Source organism: Xyrauchen texanus, chromosome 39 (assembly GCF_025860055.1).
Source record: "Xyrauchen texanus isolate HMW12.3.18 chromosome 39, RBS_HiC_50CHRs, whole genome shotgun sequence".
NCBI classification, from domain to species: Eukaryota; Metazoa; Chordata; class Actinopteri; order Cypriniformes; family Catostomidae; genus Xyrauchen; species Xyrauchen texanus.
The window spans coordinates 30757521-30776631 of NC_068314.1; the positions used below are offsets into that span (position 1 = coordinate 30757521).

General features: G+C 38.1%; 1 protein-coding gene and 1 pseudogene across 1 annotated transcript in view; one reads left to right on the forward strand and one right to left on the reverse strand.

Moving 5' to 3' along the window:
• The window catches only part of LOC127632404 (short transient receptor potential channel 4-associated protein-like), a 41685-nt gene extending 36606 nt beyond the window's left edge, over positions 1–5079 (forward strand). Inside the window, exon 19 of the mRNA XM_052110974.1 lies at positions 1555–5079. Coding sequence (XP_051966934.1) covers positions 1555–1692 — 138 coding nt within the window. The 3' untranslated portion in view covers positions 1693–5079. The remainder of the gene's footprint in view (positions 1–1554) is intronic.
• The window catches only part of LOC127632711 (myosin-7B-like), a 28995-nt pseudogene continuing 14823 nt past the window's right edge, over positions 4940–19111 (reverse strand).

A 19111-nucleotide genomic window follows, 5' to 3' on the forward strand; every position in this document is an offset into this window, starting at 1 on the left:
TAATTCATACGACTCCAGTGTTTTAATCCATATCTTCAAAAATGATATGATAGGTGTGGGTGAGAAACAGATCAATATTTAAGTCTTTTTTTGCTAGAAATTCTTCTCCCTGTCCAGTAGGGGGTGATATGCATATAGAATGTGAATCACCAAAAACACAAGAAGAATAAAGTGAAAGTTTCTCAGCCACACCTGTCATATCGCTTGTGAAGACATTGATTTAACCAATGAAGTCATATGGATTAGTTTTATGCTGACTTGGGTGATTTCTTTGAGCTTCAAAATTTTGGTAGTCATTCACATGCATTGTATGGACCAAAAGAGCTGAAAAATTATTCTAAATATCTTAATTTGAGTTCAGCAGATGAAAGAAAGTCATATACATCTGGGATGGCATGAGGGTGAGTAAATAATGAGAATTTTCATTATTGGGTGAACCATTCCTTTTAAACACTAAAATTATGATTCATAATGAACTAATTATACATGGGTTTTATAAGAGTTAAAAGAATAGTTCACCTAAAAATGAAAATTCTCTCATAATTTACTCACCCTCATGCCATCCCAGATGGGTATGACTTTCTTCTGCAAAACTCAAATTAAGATTTTTAGAAGAAAATCTCTGCTCTGTAGGTCCATACAATGCAAGTCATTGGCCAAAATTTGAAGCTTCTAAAAGCTCATAAAGGCAGCATAAGCAACTCGGATGATTAGTGGTTAAGTCTATATCTTCAAAAGCGATATTATAGGTGTGGGTGAGAAAATATCACAATTTAACTTTTTTTGTACTATAAATTCTCCACCCTGCCCGGTAGGTGGTGATATACACTAAGAATGCGCATTGCCAAAAACAAAACAAAAATGATGTTGAAGTGAAAGTAGACTTTCTATAGGGGCAAAAAAGGACCTAAATATTTGTTTGTCACCCACACCCATCATATCACTACTGAAGACCGGTTTAACCACTGAAACTGTATGGATTACTTTTGTGCTACCTTGATGTGCTTTGAGTTTCAAAGTTTTGGCCATCATTTACTTTCATTAAATGGATCTACAAAGCTGAGATGTTCTTCTAAAAATCTTGAGTTTTGCAGAAGAAAGAAAATCAAACACATCTGGAATGACAGGACGGCGAGTACATGATGATATATTTTCCTTAAATGTAAGTGCTTTTATAAAATTAAAAGCTTCACATTTCTGCCTTTTTAAACACTCGAAAATTTGACCCGTTTCACTTCCATTGTGAGTGCCTCTATGTAACCTTAATTTTTATTCATTTAATACATTTTTTAAGAAAAGGGGGGTACGAGTCAACATTATTTTATGTGGTAATCTACATAATGCCACAAGTGCTGTTGATTACGATAACTTGTAATGAACCTGGAATATTTTAACTTAAATTTAGTCCAGAACATTCCTTCATTTAGAAAGGGAAGTCCACATTTAGTTTTGTAGCATAATACAAATTTTTGGGACATGTTTCAGTCTTTGTACAAACTCCGAAGAAGACCTTCAGGATAATAGTCATCTGTTTGTGCTTTCTTTTCCTTTTAGAGCTCCTGTATTCCCTTCAGTTTCTGGAAGGAGACTGTTTCTGTACTGCTTGGAGGTGACAGGAATTCTCCCTGTGCCATTGTCAGCTATATAGATGAGCCTTACGTGGAGCTAGACAGGGACCTTTTAGAGGATTGACATTTTTAGGGTGTAGGGTTGGGACTGAAGAGGGCTGGGCTGTAGGGGTGGGGGGAGGGGCTTGCACGTTCCACTCTGATTCAGTCTAGAGACCGTACAGAAAGACCTCCCGGCTCATCCGACTTCATGCAATGGCTCAATGACCCATCCATTCTCTACTCTGTGCCCATGTTCCACTTCATCTCCAGGTTACAGGGTGCAAAGGATGTCCCGCAGAGGATCGCCCATCTTGTCATTTATTGATGGGAACGCAGTTCCCGGACAGCTAAAGCTGAACATCTGAACTGAAACTGTCTCGTATTTTGGTGTTGTTCTTTCGGTGCAATTTCTATACAGAAATATACAAAGAAAATATCTAGGTATATAATGCAGAAAATCTGTTTCAGCATGGGATGTGTCTTGGATCAAAAAGAACTGATTCTGATTGTCTGAGTATCAATGAACTCAAGTCAGCCTTCAATGTAAAAAGAGATGCTCTTTATTTAGGATGAAAACGTCAAAAGAGGATGTGTGGAAGGATCAGGAATGGGGTGAACAGCTCCCCAGCTGCGTCAAAATCTTTGTATAGAATAGATGATGGAGGGCAAAGAAGAATTTCGAAAAGTCTTATTTATTTTCTGTTTTTCATGTAAATTTGCTCACATAATGACATTGTAAACCCTGTTTCTTTAATACCATCCAGTGTGTCTATACTTTAGTTTTTATCAATTACATGCAAAAAAAAATTACATTTTCAGTTATTGTTTTAATTTTTGGTATAAATGAGTTTTTAATAGTAGGTATAATCCCATTGTTAATTTCTGTCAACACTTTATATCTTGTGAGCACTGAAGGGGTTTAACAAAAATAAACTATGCAGGTTCACTCACACCATGGACATAAATATCTAGCTAGCTTTCATCTCCTTTCTGCCATCTGTTGTTTTTGTCGCAATCTAAATAACCATCCTCTAACTTAACAGGCCTCGGCCGTCGACAATCTTTGTTGCACTCAAACACGCGCCTCCTTGGTGACCGGGAACCTGCAAAGGTGCTGCTCCGCTGCGTTCGCTATGTGTTGGATACGTTAGCTGAGCTAGACTAGAAGCGCTAATCTAGAAACGTCCAATCAACTACCTCGTTTCATTTTCTAGCCCACTCTTACAGTTAAGCATGCTTTTCCATGCTGTGGTTTTCTCTGCACCAATTTTCACTTTGTATGCAAAAGTTCTTGTGTATACATGACAGTATATGTTTCACAAGAATTGCTTGGCTTTTACCCCTGAATGTTCGCGGGTTCTCTTATGTTCTCCAGATATCAGTACTGTGTCATGGTGCTCTGCATTGGCAAAACAATTTCTTACAATTCATATTAAGGTGTTTGAATGCTACCATTTACACATTTTTTGTGCACTTCTTTTGACCCCAGCAATTTCAGAATGTGTATAATTTGTCCTATATTATCAGCCGTGGTGTGAATGTACATTTTCTGATGAGTGACAATGTTAGTGTGACGTGAATGATTGCTGCATAAACATACATAGGATATCAATGTCGCTTATTTGTTTATCTACAGCTCTTGGTTCGTGTCTCACATGGGATGAATTAGTTTTAAATATTGACATGTTCTTATGTAGCTCTGTCTTGATGGGGTTAATTAAAACAAAACAAGGAAAAGTGATAGTCATGTCAAAACCAGAAAACTTGCTTTAAATAAACCTGATTTCACAGATTTTATAGTGTTTACGTATTATAATGGCATCATCGATGGTTCATATTTTTTGTTAACACTTAACAATAAGGTTCCAATTGTAAACATTAGTTCGGTATTATGAGCTAACAATGAACTATTTATTTTTACAGCATTTATATAAATGTATGTAAAGCTTGGTTAATGGTAGTTTATATAAATACTGTTGTTCATTGTTAATTCTAGTTCATAATGCATTAAATAATGTGAACATGTTCAACTTTTAATTAAAAAAATAATTCTGGTGAAATGAAAATGTATCAAGATTTAAGGAATATACTGGGTTCAATACAAGTTCAGCTCAATGGACAGCATTTGTGTCATACTGATACCACAAAAATGAATTTCGACTCGTCCCTCCTTTTCTTTCAAAATAAAAATGGAGCTTACAGTGAGGCACTTACAATGGAAGTGAATGGATAATATTTGGAGGGTTTAAAGGCAGAAATGTGAAGCTTATAATTTTATAAAAACACATTAATTGTTCTGTTAAAACTTGTGTATTATTTGAGCTGTAAAGTTGTTTAAATGGTCACATTTACTGTCAAGTTAGAGTTTGTTGACAACATCGTCATGGCAACAAAGTTGTAAATTGGCTACAAATTTAAACAAAAGTTTAGTAAGTGATTTTATTTCACAAATCATGTACACACGCATATCCTTTGTCTTGTGGTGGTACTTTTGAAAAAGTGTTTTAATGTAAAAAAAAAATTGGCCCCCATTCACTTCCATTTTAATTAAAGTGCCTCACTGTAACCCAGATTTTTTGCCTTTTTTTTTTTTAAAGAAAAGGAGGGGCTTGTCAAAATGTATTTTGGTTGTAATCAATATCATGCCACAAATGCTGTCGATTAAGCTTCACTTATATTGAACCCAGAATATTCCTTTAAGCATAAACGATTACCATGATTTCACATTGCACGCATCTGTTGTGCGCATAATCGTTAACGTTTTGATGTCAAAAGTTGAGACTAATCTGATAAATTCAGATCTCATAAACATGCTTTTCTTGCATTTTTGAGCTGATTTTAGGTATTTATCAGTGTATTGGTGTGCATGTAAATTCCCTCAATTGAGCAGTTTTATTTGTTTATCACATTTAAATTCAAACCGAATATATTTTAGAATTTTCTATTGCTTTTTATTTGATCATTTCTGTATTTCCATGTATTTCCATTCATTTCCACAATAATGTTGAAAACGTTTCTTGTCAAGTATTCACTACACCACTCTCCTGTGGTGGTGGTGTAGTGGTCTAAGCACATAACTGGTAATCTGGTAATCAGAAGGATGCTGGTTCGAGCCCCACAGCTACCACCATTGTGTCCTTGAGCAAGGCACTTAACTCCAGGTTGCTCCGGGGGGATTGTCCCTGTAATAAGGGCTCTGTAAGTCGCTTTGGATAAAAGCGTCTGCCAAATGCATACATGTAAATGTAAATGTAAACATGTTTGCTTAACATGCGACATTAGTCATTAACTTTAAATACTGTGCCTTTATGAAAAACACCTTATTTTCCTAAAAACAAAAACCATCTAGAACTCAGCATTTCAAGCATGTGTGCAGTGGAGACCTATTTTTAAGTCAGAACTTTTGCCTTAGGATTTATTAAAAAATTCACACAAACACACATGCAACGAGAGAGCCATCCTCTTCACTCTGCAAGCTGAAATGAGTGAAAACAAAGCGGATTAATAACTAAACAGTTTAGTGGAACTGAACAAATTAGAATGTTGTTAAAGTAGTTCTGATCTCCAATATTCAAGGCTTAGAATGAGCTACATGCCTTAGCATTAGCCTTGCTGCCCGTGTCTCTGGTGCTGGTACGCAGCTTATTCACTTGAGACTTTGCTATCTCGGCTCGTTCCTCAGCATCATCAAGCTCATGCTGGATCTTGTACTTGGTCAGGTTGATATTGACTTGTTCCTCCTACAATCAGCAGATTCATCAGTGGTGCTATTTCATACCTTATAGTGGACGTATGTCATTTAAATATATGGCATTAATGTTCATCTTAAGACTCACCACCTCCCCTGTTTGCCACTTGTAGATCTTCACTTTCACCTGTAGCTTGTCTATAAGCTCCTGGAGCTGTGCCATGTTCTTCCTGTCCTCCGCAGTCTGCAGAGACAGCAGGTGGTGCCATATGCTTCACTTTTAGAGAATAGTGCATCTCATGCACCATTGCCACAGATAATCTAAATTAATGTGTGGATCTTAGAATTCAGAAAGGGAGTTTGTACCTTGTAGGTGAGCTCCTTGATTCTAGTCTCATATCTTCTGGAACTCTTTGCTTTTTTTCTGCACGAACTCCAGCTCATTCTTCAGGTCTCTCTCCTTGATGAAAACAACAAAATTCAAATGAAGAAGCATTATTAGTCAAAAGCCTTTTAAGCCTATTAAATGTATCTAAGCCCCCTCCATATTCAAATGTAGAACCAAAAATTTGGTGTATTATATGGATGCAGTTGAAAAAAATCATCACGTTTGTATCCTTGTCACCTTGCTTTCCAGTTTTTGGATTTGCTTCTTGCCCCCTTTTAGAGCAACTTCCTCAGCCTCATCCAAACGTATCTGCAGGTCTTTGATGGTCTGCTCCATGTTCTTCTTTGTGCATTCCAGATGAGCGCTGGCATCTTGTTCCTTCTTGAGCTCTTCTGCCATTATGGCAGCCTTTATGTTCCAAGCATCAGTTTTAATTTCCTGTACAATACAAAACACTTGCTTCACCTCTTGGAGAGAAATTTAGCAAGCTACCCACATCAGTGATGACATTTTTGTCTTTCTCTTCTGCATTTCGGCTCTCCTGCACATCATCCACCTCGCTAGACAACATGGAAAGATTACTCTCCGGCTTTTTCTTTTGATTGTGCAGTGACGTGTTCTGGAGAGGCAGAAAGATTATGGAATATGACTTGGAGAAATTCAGATCAGTTTTATTTGCATAAAATTTATCTGCTCCTGCAGGCTCCTCAGTTCTTCCACCTCAGCAGTCAGAATGTTCAGAATGCGTTCAGTAACGGGAGCTTGTTCCTTCAAATCTTAATTTTGGTGAAGTCTCATTCTGCGAAATCTGGATGTCCTCTAAATTAAGACAAACAACGGAATTGATGATTGTAAGGTTTACATCTTTGAAAGTAAATAAATGTGTTACTATGTGATACATTTTTCATAGGTAGGCTAGTGCATGTTAACTATTGTTTTAATAATTGTGCTAAATTGTCCTAACAAAGTGCCAATGACATTTTAATGAGAGACATAAGACAGAAATACAAGTCAAGTCATTGAGGAGTCCAAGTCAATTCTCAAATCCCTTTTCCTATTTAAGTTAGTTTTATAAACCTAAACTATAATGTGAAAAAAAAAAAAAATTTAAATAAATATTTTCAGGTATTTCCTAGATCAGTGGTTTTCAAAGTGGGGGCCGCGGCACCCTTGGGGGCCCCAGGGGTGCCGCAGCAAGTTGGAAGGAAAAAAAAGTTTTTTTTTTTTTTTTTATACATTTTATACATATTTTTAAAATATAAAAAATATATATAAAAATATTGATATTATTATGAGTATTGTTATGAAATAGCATTATAATAATTTGTCGCGTATCTAAACATTAAACTTTTAATGCTAATCTTTCTGATTGGCTGGTACACCACACGTAATCTGTCTGTGTAACCTTGGTAACAACCGCCAGTGCTCAGCTATTCAGCTATTTATTTATTTAGCTGGCTAGCTCTATCAAAATGGATAGATTTTTAAAAAGGAAAAAACCTGACGAGCCGTGGCAATCTACTGTCCCTGAGAGAGCATTGAGGGCATCGTTTTTGGCTTCCTTTCACATTGCGCGAGCTAAAAATTCTCACACAATTGGGGAGGATTTGATACTACCAGCTACCAAAGACATTGTTAAAGAGCTACTGGGTGAGGATGCTGCCAAGAAAATTGACGCTGTACCACTCTCTGATAACACTGTGAGCAGATGTATTGGAGACATGGCTGAGGATGTGTCTGCTCAACTGTTGGACCAGGTGAGAGCTAGCGAATATTTTGCACTGCAGCTAGATGAGAGTACGGATGTGGCTAACGCCGCCGAGTTGCTTGTGTACATCAGATTCATTTCCCAAGAAATGTTCGTTGAGGAAATTTTATTTTGTAAGGCACTTGAAAGTGGAACTACTGGGAAAGAGATTTTTCAAGTGTTGGACGAATATATGAATTCAAATGGACTTGACTAGTCTCGTTGCGTGGGTGTGTGTTCTGACGGGGCCGCGGATATGACTGGGAAGAACAGTGGGGTGACGGCTCTCATCAAACAGAAGGCCCCGAATGCTGCGTTCACGCACTGTATGCTCCATCGAGAAGCACTGGTGGCTGTCCCTAAACGGTTGGATGATGAGCTTAATCAGGTACTTCAGGACATAATACACGTAGTAAACTTCATTAAATCCCGCCCCTTGAAACACAGACTGTTTGCTCTTCTGTGTAAAGAAATGGGAGCCCGTTTTGATGGATTGCTGCTTCACTCAAACGTACGCTGGCTTTCACGGGGGGCAGTTTTGAACCGCGTGTATGAGTTGCGGAGGGAGGTTGCAGAGTTTCTCTTGTCTGAGAAACATCAGCTGGCTGACCGTTTTACAAATGAGTCATTCCACGAAACCGGTATGATTTGAGTCCCTCTGACCTTTTTAAGTGTATTTTATCTATTGGGTCACCAAAATCTATTTTAAAAAGTTTTTTGTATCAATTGAAATGTCTCCTTTAATAAAGTTTGAAAACATGACATACATTTTATCTTTATATTAGAAATTATCTTCTTTTTTCAGTTGACACCACCTATTTTGTCATGTCCCTCATGGCCTTCTATGAAAGTGTACTTGGGATATGAACAATAAAATTAGAATAAAGTCCATACATATTGCCATTCCCATAAATATCTATCTGTGCTTTTTTGCTGTTAATGTTTTTTTTAAAGTAAGTTCATGATTTTTCATTAAAATCACATTATTTAGTCCCGTACCTCAGTAACCCCTCAACCCCGTTCATGCACATCATTCTCCTCCCATAAAAAGAATGGACTGATCCTTATGTGGCATCAATAACAGGAAGTGACATCATAGAAGTCTTCTGAACAACATTCAATGCAGACACAGGCAAGTTACCACCTTCTTTTATACTTACAACTTATTTATATATTGTGATATTGTGGTTGTCAAGCTCAACGACTCAGCCCCGTTACATCAAATAAAGATAGAAAACTATTACTTGTGAAACTTATCTTTGTTATTTCAACAATATACACAATTCCTTAATATCATGCATGCCATGTGCTCTCCTTTTATTCACTACATGTAGAGCAGTGGCCATTTTGAGCAAAAATCACAACCCGTCACACTCAACCCCGTTACTTCTTTGATCATAACGGGGTTGTGAGATTGTGATGGGGTTGTGTTTTTAACACTTTGGTTCTTAAGTTATCCAGTAATTTAAATGAATTATTATATTACTGCCTATATTTTCATATCTCAGTGTTAAGTAAATTGCTCTGAAAGAATGTTTGATTTAATAATATCAAATTAAACATCTACAGACATCTATGAGTCTGTGATGGCACCGACAACAGCGGCAGAAAGGCAGAGGCAGTATCGTGCACGGCTAAACGCTGATCCTGAAAAAAGGGAGAAATATCTACAAAATGAATGCCAGAGATGGAGAAAAAATGTAGAGACAGGAAAAAAGAAAGGTATCAGTGAGTTAAGTAAAAGCCAACAGCGGCTGAAGCGTAGAAAGTGGAGAGCAGCTTACAAAAGAAGCAAGGAGAGGAGAGAAGCACTGAGAAAGGTAACCACTCCTACACAAAGTCCAGATCATGCCCCAGAGATCATCCCCCAGATCATGCCCCATCCACGGACAGGATCTTCAAGGTAGAGCAACAGTGAGCAGTTAAGAGTTTTAGAAAATGACTAGGCTGAGTGTTAGAAAGTGTTAGAAAATTCAAAGTGTAGTTAATAAAAGTAGCCTACTATTTGCTGTTTAGGTTGCATGTGATAGGTTTACTGACTGAAAAACCATCCGGTTGATTGCTGCTCGCTGTTTTGGCAGCCATCAACCTGATATATTTTTACCCTTCTACAGAGCCCTGATTTCTTTCATCCTTTTCATTGTGTTCTTTCCCCTGTTATCACATATCCTTTTCTCATCATTAATTGACTAATTTATTGAATGTGTTTGTAGGCAACATGCGGAGGGAAGAAAAATGTAAGAAAAGAAAGAAACAGGCTGAAGAAGAAAATAGAACAACTTCAGGAAAGACTGGACAAACAAAGAAAACAGAAAGAAAAATACAAAAAGAGGTGTCAACGTTTAAAGAAGCATTCCGATTCACCACAGTCAAAGGTGAATGAGCTAACTACAAATTGCCCCGTAAACCCCAGAATCAGGAAGACGTTGCTGTATCACCAATCACTAATTAAAGACATCAGTAACAAGTATCAGCAGACCACCAAAGAAAGGGAAAGACAACTAATTGCAAAAGTGACAACAGGGAGAATTGTCAAAAAATACAGGTTACAGAGATTTGCTGAGGATTCCCTTGGCTTTTCGAGTAAGCGTTGGCAGCATAAGGAGAGTCTTAACTTTGAAAGGAAGAAGACCAACAGGTTCACTGATGAATTCAAGAACAGAGTGAAGATGTTCTATGTAAGAGATGAAGTCAGTAGGATCACAACAGGGACCAAACAAACACTCACAAGGAACAAAGTTAAGATGCAGAAAAGGTTCCTGGTGGATACACAAAAGAATCTTCACAGAAGATTTTTATCAGAGAACTCTGATGAAAAGATCTCATATTCTCTGTTTTGCCACCTTCGACCTTTTTGGGTTGTTAATCCAACAATCTCAGAACGAGACACATGCATGTGTAAGTTGCATGAAAATCTGAGCTTTGTGGCTGAGAAGCTCAATCAGCTAAAACTTATTGAGACTAACAATCTTGAAAACTTGGTAGAGAAGGTGTGCTGCAACTCTTCCAACAAGAGCTGTATGTACGGAGAGTGTGTACACTGCAAAGACAAGAGTGTCCCAATTTCCAGTACATATAACAGTATGAACAAAGTGTCTTTCACCCAGTGGGTAACAGAAGATAAAGAGATGGATAAAAAGAAAGAGGGAGAAGAGAGGTCAACTGTCAAGGTCACCATCAAGAAATCTGTGGAGGGGACACAGGAGAACCTCACTGAACTGTTCCACACCTACATACAGCGGTTCAAACAGCATCACTTCAATATCAAGCAGCAGTATGCCTTCTCCCGCGAACTGAAGAGGAACATGTCAGGGGAAGAGGCCTTGATACATATTGACTTTTCAGAAAATTACAGCTGCAAATACAGCTCCCAGATCCAAGCAGTCCACTTTGGGGCTTCACACCAGCAGGCCACTTTGCATACAGGGGTATTGTATGTTGGTGGAAAACCAGAGCCTGTGTGCTTCAGCACCATCTCCCCCTGCAGACATAAAGGCCCTCCAGCAATTTGGCAACACCTCAATCCAGTGCTGGATTACCTTCAGGCCACACATCCACAAGTGTCTGTGCTGCACTTTTTAGTGATGGCCCCTGTACTCAGTATAAGCAACGAGGCAACTTCTTCCTTTTTAGCACAGAATTAGACAGAAGAGGATTCAAGGCTGGCTCTTGGAATTTTTTGAGGCTAGTCACGGTAAAGGAGCCCCGGATGGCGTCGGGGAGCCTTAAAAGAACCGCTGACATGATGGTGGCAAAGGGACGTGATATCCCGGACGCACACGAGCTGTTCAAGGCCTTGACCGAGACAAGCACAACAGTGAAACTGTTCTTTGTGAAGAGTGAGGATGTTGAGAGTGCAATGGAGAAAATGCCGCAGCAAATACCAGCAGTCCCGGGAACAATGAGAATCCACCAGGTGATTACTCTGGCTCCAGGAGAACTGATACACCGTGATGTCAGCTGCATGTGCACAACACAGAAGCAGTTTAACTGCAAGTGCTTCAACACACAGTGTTTCAGTTTTGGCTGGAAGGTACCAACTGCTGTGCCTGTGCCACAGCCAGCCAGTGAACGGAATCCACAGCCACAGCCAGAAAAGGAAATCCAGTGGGGAAGTCCAGAGCTGCTTGGGCAGTGGTGCATGCTCAGATATGATCAAGAGCTGTATCCAGGCATCATCCTTAGCACAGATGAAACGCATGTCCAAGTGAAATGTATGCATCGTGTTGGGCCAAACCGATTCTTCTGGCCGGCTCGGGATGATATCCTCTGGTACCTGTTTGATGACGTCCTTGAAATCATTCCACCCCCAAAGCCTGTGACAAAGCGCCATGTGGAGATCTTGAAAGAGGTGTGGGCCAGACTTTGAATGCCACGCGTACACGCACAAACACAAACACAAGCTCACACACAGACATCAAAAAAGCAAAATTTATATGTTTTATTTTGAGGACCTATTCAGTCAGTTCTAATGTATACTATGTTATTGTTTTCCTGCAGTTGGGTTAATAAAACTCAGTTCAATTGCAATTTATATTTGTTGTCTTTCTTTGTTACATAATGAAATACAGTGTTTATAGAAAATATTACAGTCAATTTGAGTAAAAAGAACTATTTATATGTTAAGCTGTATTTGTCTCTTCAACCCCGTTACCCTAGTCTCAACCCTGTCACATGTACATTTTTATTAATTATATTTTTACGTTTATGAAAAAGTAATTTAATGCTTGTTGAACTTAGTCTAGAATGTTTAGAGCAATCATAAGAATACCGATTTTAGTTCAAATTCTGAAGTTTAGCCACATCTTTGATAAAAATGATGAGGTTGCTGTCACAAAAAGTGCCCATTTCAGGCTTTAGTATAGCAAAAGTGTGAGATTTTATGTAACTTTTATAGTTGCAATTACTAAATTAGTGTGAGGGACATCTGATTAATAGGAAAATGTTGATTTCATTACAAATACATTTTATAATCACATTCAAAGAGCTCATATATTGTCCATAACGGGGTTGAAGACTAATAGTGCCCATATCTTAAAATAATAACCAATAATAATAGGGATTTGATGCCTGAGGTGGGAAAATATGTTTTTCTGGAAGTTAAATATGTCATTAATGTTGTGGTGTGTTCAGAAAAGTAATATATATTGGTAAAAAATCCAAAAATTTGTAAGTCCAAATCGTACCGGTTTCGTGGAATGACTCAAATGCAGCCTGGATTCTCAAACTTGCATATGGCTGACATTTTCTGTCATCTGAATGTGCTTAACCAAAGCATGCAAGGGTGTGACACATACATAGTGCATATGCAAGACAAAGTGCGTGCTTTTTCCCTGAAGATTACGCTGTGGTCAAACAAGCTCAAGGAGGGAATTACAGAAATGTTCCCACTATTACACCAAGAGCTGCTGTCATCTGGTGGCGAGTTGGACAACATTTCTCCACTGATATAATCCCACCTGGAGCACCTCCAGGGATATTTCAGAGACTATTTCCCTGACCTTGACAGAACCCATCTAAATTGGGTAAGGAACCCATTTGCCCCTGATGTAGGCTCTTGTCTGGACTTAAAATCACAGGAGGAGCTGATTGAGATGACTACTTCATGGGATTTAAAAATGAAATTTGAGGCTCTTTCCCTCTCTAACTACTGGATGTATGTAAGAAATGACTTTCCAATCCTAGCTGAGAGTGCTCTGAAATGCCTTCTTCCTTTTGCAATCACTTATTTGTGTGAGTCTGGTTTTTCAACTTTAAAAGTAATTCAAACAAAATACAGAGCACGTCTAAATGTGGAGAGTGAAATGCGTGTTGCACTGACAGACATAAAGCCCAGGCTTGACAAACTGTGTAGGAGCCACCAGGCCCAGCCCTCCCATTGATATTCTCTCTCTCACTCTCTCTCTCTCTCACACACACACACACACACACACCCTCTTGTTAAGATCTCTCTCTTTTTCCATTCACTGACACACAAAGAAACAATGTTGAATGTTGAAATTACTGTACCAGATTTGAAGATGTTGAAATTAATTTACCATATATGAAGATCTGACATACAAATGTTATTATTACAACACCAATAAAGGTTAATGGATGTTCACCTAAATGTTTTATTTATTTATTTCTACATTTGCCGTAGTATTGTCGATGGGTTTAATAACACATCATGGAAAAGGGGGGCCTTGGCCAGAACCTAGTGGTATTTGGGGGGCCCCTGTCCTAGATCATTTAGTCATTCTCATCTAATGCACATTTAAAATTTCTTGTTTATTCATTAATTACAGTCAGCCAAGGAGGGAACGTGGATCTAAAAAAAGACCCAACTTTTGTCTATCTGTAAATGCCAATTTCAAAAGAACTAGATAGGTAAAGATTTTCTTGATGTTGGTTTGACAAAGACTTGTCTGAAAGTTTAAACAAGATTTACAATTGTAAAGTTTGATGGATATGCAGGCATAACAGTAAGTCAGACAGACAGAGAGAGAGTCCATTTGAAAATTACGCATTTATGCAGCACGTTTTCAAAATTAATGTTACACTGTTCCAGTGTGTAAGAGAGCATATCGAAATGTATTTATTTTCAAACAAAAACGTATCTGTGTGGATGCGGCCTATCACAATTTGAATTAACGAGCATTCCATTGGCCCATTTGAACATTCTGTCAATGTGAGTCTATGGAATTTTTTGATCATCCACTCACTGTATGAAAACAAGTCTGATTAGTTAGAAAAGACACGGCACACTATTCTAGAACAGTCTAAATGTCTGTGCCGGGTTTAGTGAATGTAACTCGTAAGCTCTAAGTAACGACATTTGAAGAATAACAGTTTGTTTTCTTTGTCAAGCTAACATAATTTCCGCCCCTCCCCACCCCCCCTTTTATCTAAAATATGCTGTGGTATTCAGAGAAAATATTTCTCCCTGTAGTCTCTAATTTGGAGTCCAAGTGAAGGCTCAAGTTAATTGTTTATAAATATAAATTCAGTGAATTTCAGTTTCCATGTCAAATATAATTGTGGCAAAGCAGAGACTTACTTTAGCCTCCAGTGCTGCTTGAATATCATCTTCAAATCCAAGCCCTTCTTGATCTTTTCGAGCTCATGAATGTTCTTCCCACCCTGGCTGATTTGGTCAGTCAGGTTGTAATTCTGCATTGCTCAATCTCAGTTTTTATCTTTGACAATAATGTTGATTTTTATCTCTAAACCACAATTCATGAAGCCGCTTAAATCATAACCTAATTTTATTCTTGCGTTTGATGCTATCCAGATGGTCTAGAGCCTCATAAGAGTTCTTGAGTTTAAACAGCTCAGTGCTCAGATTCCAAGACTCCTTCTGTGAAGATTACAACTCAGACCGCCACTCCATGTACTTCTGCTTCCATTCGGCAAGATTCTTGTCAAATTGCCTCTGCTTCTTATCCAAGGCAGTAGCGGTTGCATTAGAGCGCTCCAGATCTATTACCAGACACTCAATCTCTGACTGCATCTGATGTTTGGTCTTTTCAAGGGAGGAGCACTTGGCATCTGATGCCTCGACTTGTTCCTCAGCCTCCTGGAGATGGATGGCCAACTTCCTGTCAAGTTAAAGAATTCATGATTCAGTTTCAATTGTACCACAAAGCTATAATTTTCTGTCCTCATCACACACACTCACTTTGCTTCCTCCAGTTCCTCTGTCTTCTGAATGGCATCTGTCTTGTTCTTGGTCCTTCACTGGGTGACCTCAGCATTGGCCTTGGACAGGGCATGCTGCAACTCAGATTTGGCATCTTGCTCTTCATCATACTGCTCCCTCAGTAGATTACAATCATGTCCGGATGACTGCAGGTCATAGGCCAAGGCATTCTTTGACGGAAAGGAGCAGAAGCCAAATCAACACCATTGAGGCTGTGTCAAATGTCATGGTCAATGAGGCATTAGGGCAGAATTGTCATTTTACAGTATCCTTTACTTTGAATTCTTCATCTAGCTGTTTCTTGAGGTCCTCAATGTTCTGGCTGGGGGAGTTCTTGGTACGCTGCAGTTGAGACACCAGCGTTTCACATCCTTCCAGCTTTCTGCCTAGTTCTGCTGTAAAATAATGTTAAAAAAAAAAGGCTTATTGTTTGCAGGACACTAGATTTCTCAAGTCAATTCATAGATGTCTCAGTAGTTCTGGTTAAAGACCCCATAAAATCACTTTATGACAGTTTTCTTTGTGTTGATTTATTTCCTATAGTATGGAGCCCCTTTGAAGACAGGGGGAATCTTTTTTTTTAAAATAGTTTTGTATTCCCTCGCAATAGTTTGCAATTTTCACCCTGGAGCTAGGCTGCCCGATAGTTGCTATTTACACCCCAGTGCAAATAGTGGCAAATATTATTTACACTATAACCCTGGTACAAATAATGATAGATACTATTGCACCACCTATTTTATGTTAATAATAACATACGGTATCACTGCAGTGTGTTTTGTGTTTATTTAGTCCAACAGACACCCTACACCAACCCCTAACCCTAACCTTCCTTTACAAAAATTAACCATGGTATTAATACAGTAACAATAGTATCACCATGGTATTTTGTAGTAAAATCATAGTAAAAACAAAATTAAACATGGTTACTATATTAACACCATATTAAAATAGCAACAGCATAGTTCACTCCATCAAAACTATGGCTACCGCCAAAAAAAACATGGTTACTATAATATTACTGTAGTAAAACTACCTTTTTATATATTTTTTTATTATAAGTATAGAAGAAATTATTGAGAGTGGAGGTAGGAAACAGAATAGGAAAAAGAGTGGGACAAAGGTGGATCTGAACCCAGGTTGCCCACACAAAAAGGCTTTTGCACTTTTGCACTGGCGTTACAACCCATGCCACTGCAGCGATGCTTTCTATGCAGTTGTTGTACATTTCTACTCTACTAGATTATTGGGGTGCACTGTGTGGCAGGTGCTATTTACAACTGGATGCAAATAGTTTTGCATTCCTTCACAATTATTTTGAGATTATAGCACTATCCATCCCTTACAAAAATTAACCATGATTTTAGTACAGTAGCCATAATTGAACTATGGTATTTGTTGTTAAACCATAACCACAAAATTGAACATGGTTTTACTCCAGTAGCCATATTTTAACCTATTTACACTAAAACCATAGTACTAATACAGAAAACCGAAACTATGGTAATAAACATAACAATAATTGGAAAACTTCAAGTTCAAGCTCTTTATTACAAGTACAACATGGTTATTATCTTCCACTGGCTGTTGCATACATTTAGAAAAGAGAGCATATATAAGAAGATAAAAATACATAAAAATATAAATATACCACAAATAATGATACTCATGAAGGTGATTGAGATGACTGGATCAGATGCAAAATGTTGTCGTTATAGTGAATGGGGAAGTGCAGAATATTGTTGCACAAACAAGTCTATGGGGAGAGTATGATGCAGATGTAGAGGTACTGTAGATGCAATGTATGCTGGTGTGCAGAGTGTTCACTGTAGAATCTAGGTATATAATAATAAGTTAACATATAGTAATATATAGTATATACAGTATAGTTTATAGCATATAATAATACCATAATTAATTTGTGGTACATGTACAATTCTTTTTAAAACCATGGCTCTTTAATTGTTTTTTTATTATTTATTATTTTTATTTTTTTACCACAGTCAGTTCTATACTAAGCCATGGTTAACTTTAAAGGGTATGTTTTTAAAAACCATGGTGCTTGTTAACTAGTATAAATTAGCCATGGAGTTACTATAGTAAGCATGTAGTCATTTTTTTATTTTGGCAGAATGATTATGATTTTTATTACCATAGTTTTGGTTTCCCTGTAATATTCCTATTGTTTTACTACAAATTTAATGGTTAAAATATAGTTGCTGTGGCAAAACCATGATTCATTTTCATAAGAACCGATAACGCTACTGCAAGGGAACCAAAAATAAGGGAATGCAAAACGTATTGAAAGGGAACACAAGTATTATGAGGGACTGCAAAACATTTTGTGAAGAAGCGCAAAACTGTTGCGAAAGGAACGCAAAACTACTTCAGAAAAAAAATCCCTTGCTGTCCTCTAAGTAGCTTTATACTATTGAAACGGGAAGCTTGGGCAGAATATATTGAAGGGCAATAGTCTAGTTTGACACAGCCATGAACCACAGCTATGATTTGCTACTTGCTAGTCGGTTGCAGGTGGTAATAGAGGGCGGGACATTCTCATTCAAGTGAGCATTTGATTGGACACAAATCTGAGTAGTGCAGAATGAGTGATTCATTAATTATTTAGTTATTTTTATGGAAGAGGAAGTATGTACATTTATATGCGTATCTCTACTCATATTAGTTTTGGCAACTTTTTTGAGGACACAAACCTATAGATGGCTTTATAGCTAATAGGTGTGGACTAAAAGGCACAAAACTCCAATTGGATTTCATGTGGTCTTTAAGGTTGAATTTTGTCAATAAAGGAGTAATATTTTGCTATACCGATTTCAGCCTGAGCATGGGCTTGCTGTGTGTTGGTGTCACTGAGCTGCTTTTTGAAGCTCTTCTGCTTTGACTCATTCATCTGATCCTCATATAGATGACACATTTTCTCAGTTGTAGCCTGTAACAGGATATCCAAAATGAGAGCGTGTAAAATCCCACCTGCTGACATGGTTTTAAAATTGAGCTCAGCTGAAATCAGCTTCTGCATAAAATTTTTCAGAGTTATAGTCAATGCTAATTTAATGCTTGTTAAATTAGATCAGAATGTGAGAATGCAATGCAACGCTGGTCATATTTTCCACCTTGCTCTTTGCCAGCTGCTCTAAATTGGAGGTGAGGTCATCGGCTTCCACATTGGCCTCACTTCTCTCCTTCTCCAGCTTCTGTTTGACATGCTGAAGGCTGTCAATTTGCTCACTCAGCTCAGTCACGCTGTATGGGTGCTTCTTGCACAACACAGCAGTCATAGCCTCGTGGTGCAACATAGCCTCCTCTAGGTCAGGGCGCAGTTTTAGAAAGTCTGCCTCCCGTTTCTTGTTCATCTCAATTTGGGCAGATGGGCACCTCCTCGCTGAGCTCCTCCAGCTCTCTCGCCTCGCTGTTTCTCAATCTTGGCTCGAGTGGAATGCTCTGCTTCAAGTTCCTCTTCAAGCTCCTCAATATGAGCCTGGAGCAAAGTGAATGCACATTGTCAAATGTGAATCAATATTTCTGATAGCGAGACAATTTTAGGGATTTTTATTAGAGCTATAAGCCCTAGTTTTACTTACCTGTAATTCCTTGGTCTTCTTTTGAAGCTGGATTGTTAGGGCTTGCTCATCTTTGATTTTTGAGCTGACTTTGTTAATTTCCAAATCTTTCCTACAAGAAAAAAAAGAAAAGAACAGCTTTGTTTTAACTCTGGTTGGAGATGAAGGGTTCATAAGCTGTGACTCTCCTGGATGGCCTTCTTCACTTTGGTAAGCTTCAGAATTGTTTTGTCCAAAGCTGCACATCTCATCTATTAGATTCTTCATCTATGGCAAAGTTCACCTATAATTAGATGTCACTAAGCTGTATACCCTTATATTTCTTCAATAAAATGAGCTCACCTTGTTTTCAGTGGAAAGCTTCTCTTTCTCCATTTTGGCCAAAGTTATCTCCAAGTCATCTATGTCCTTTTTAAGCT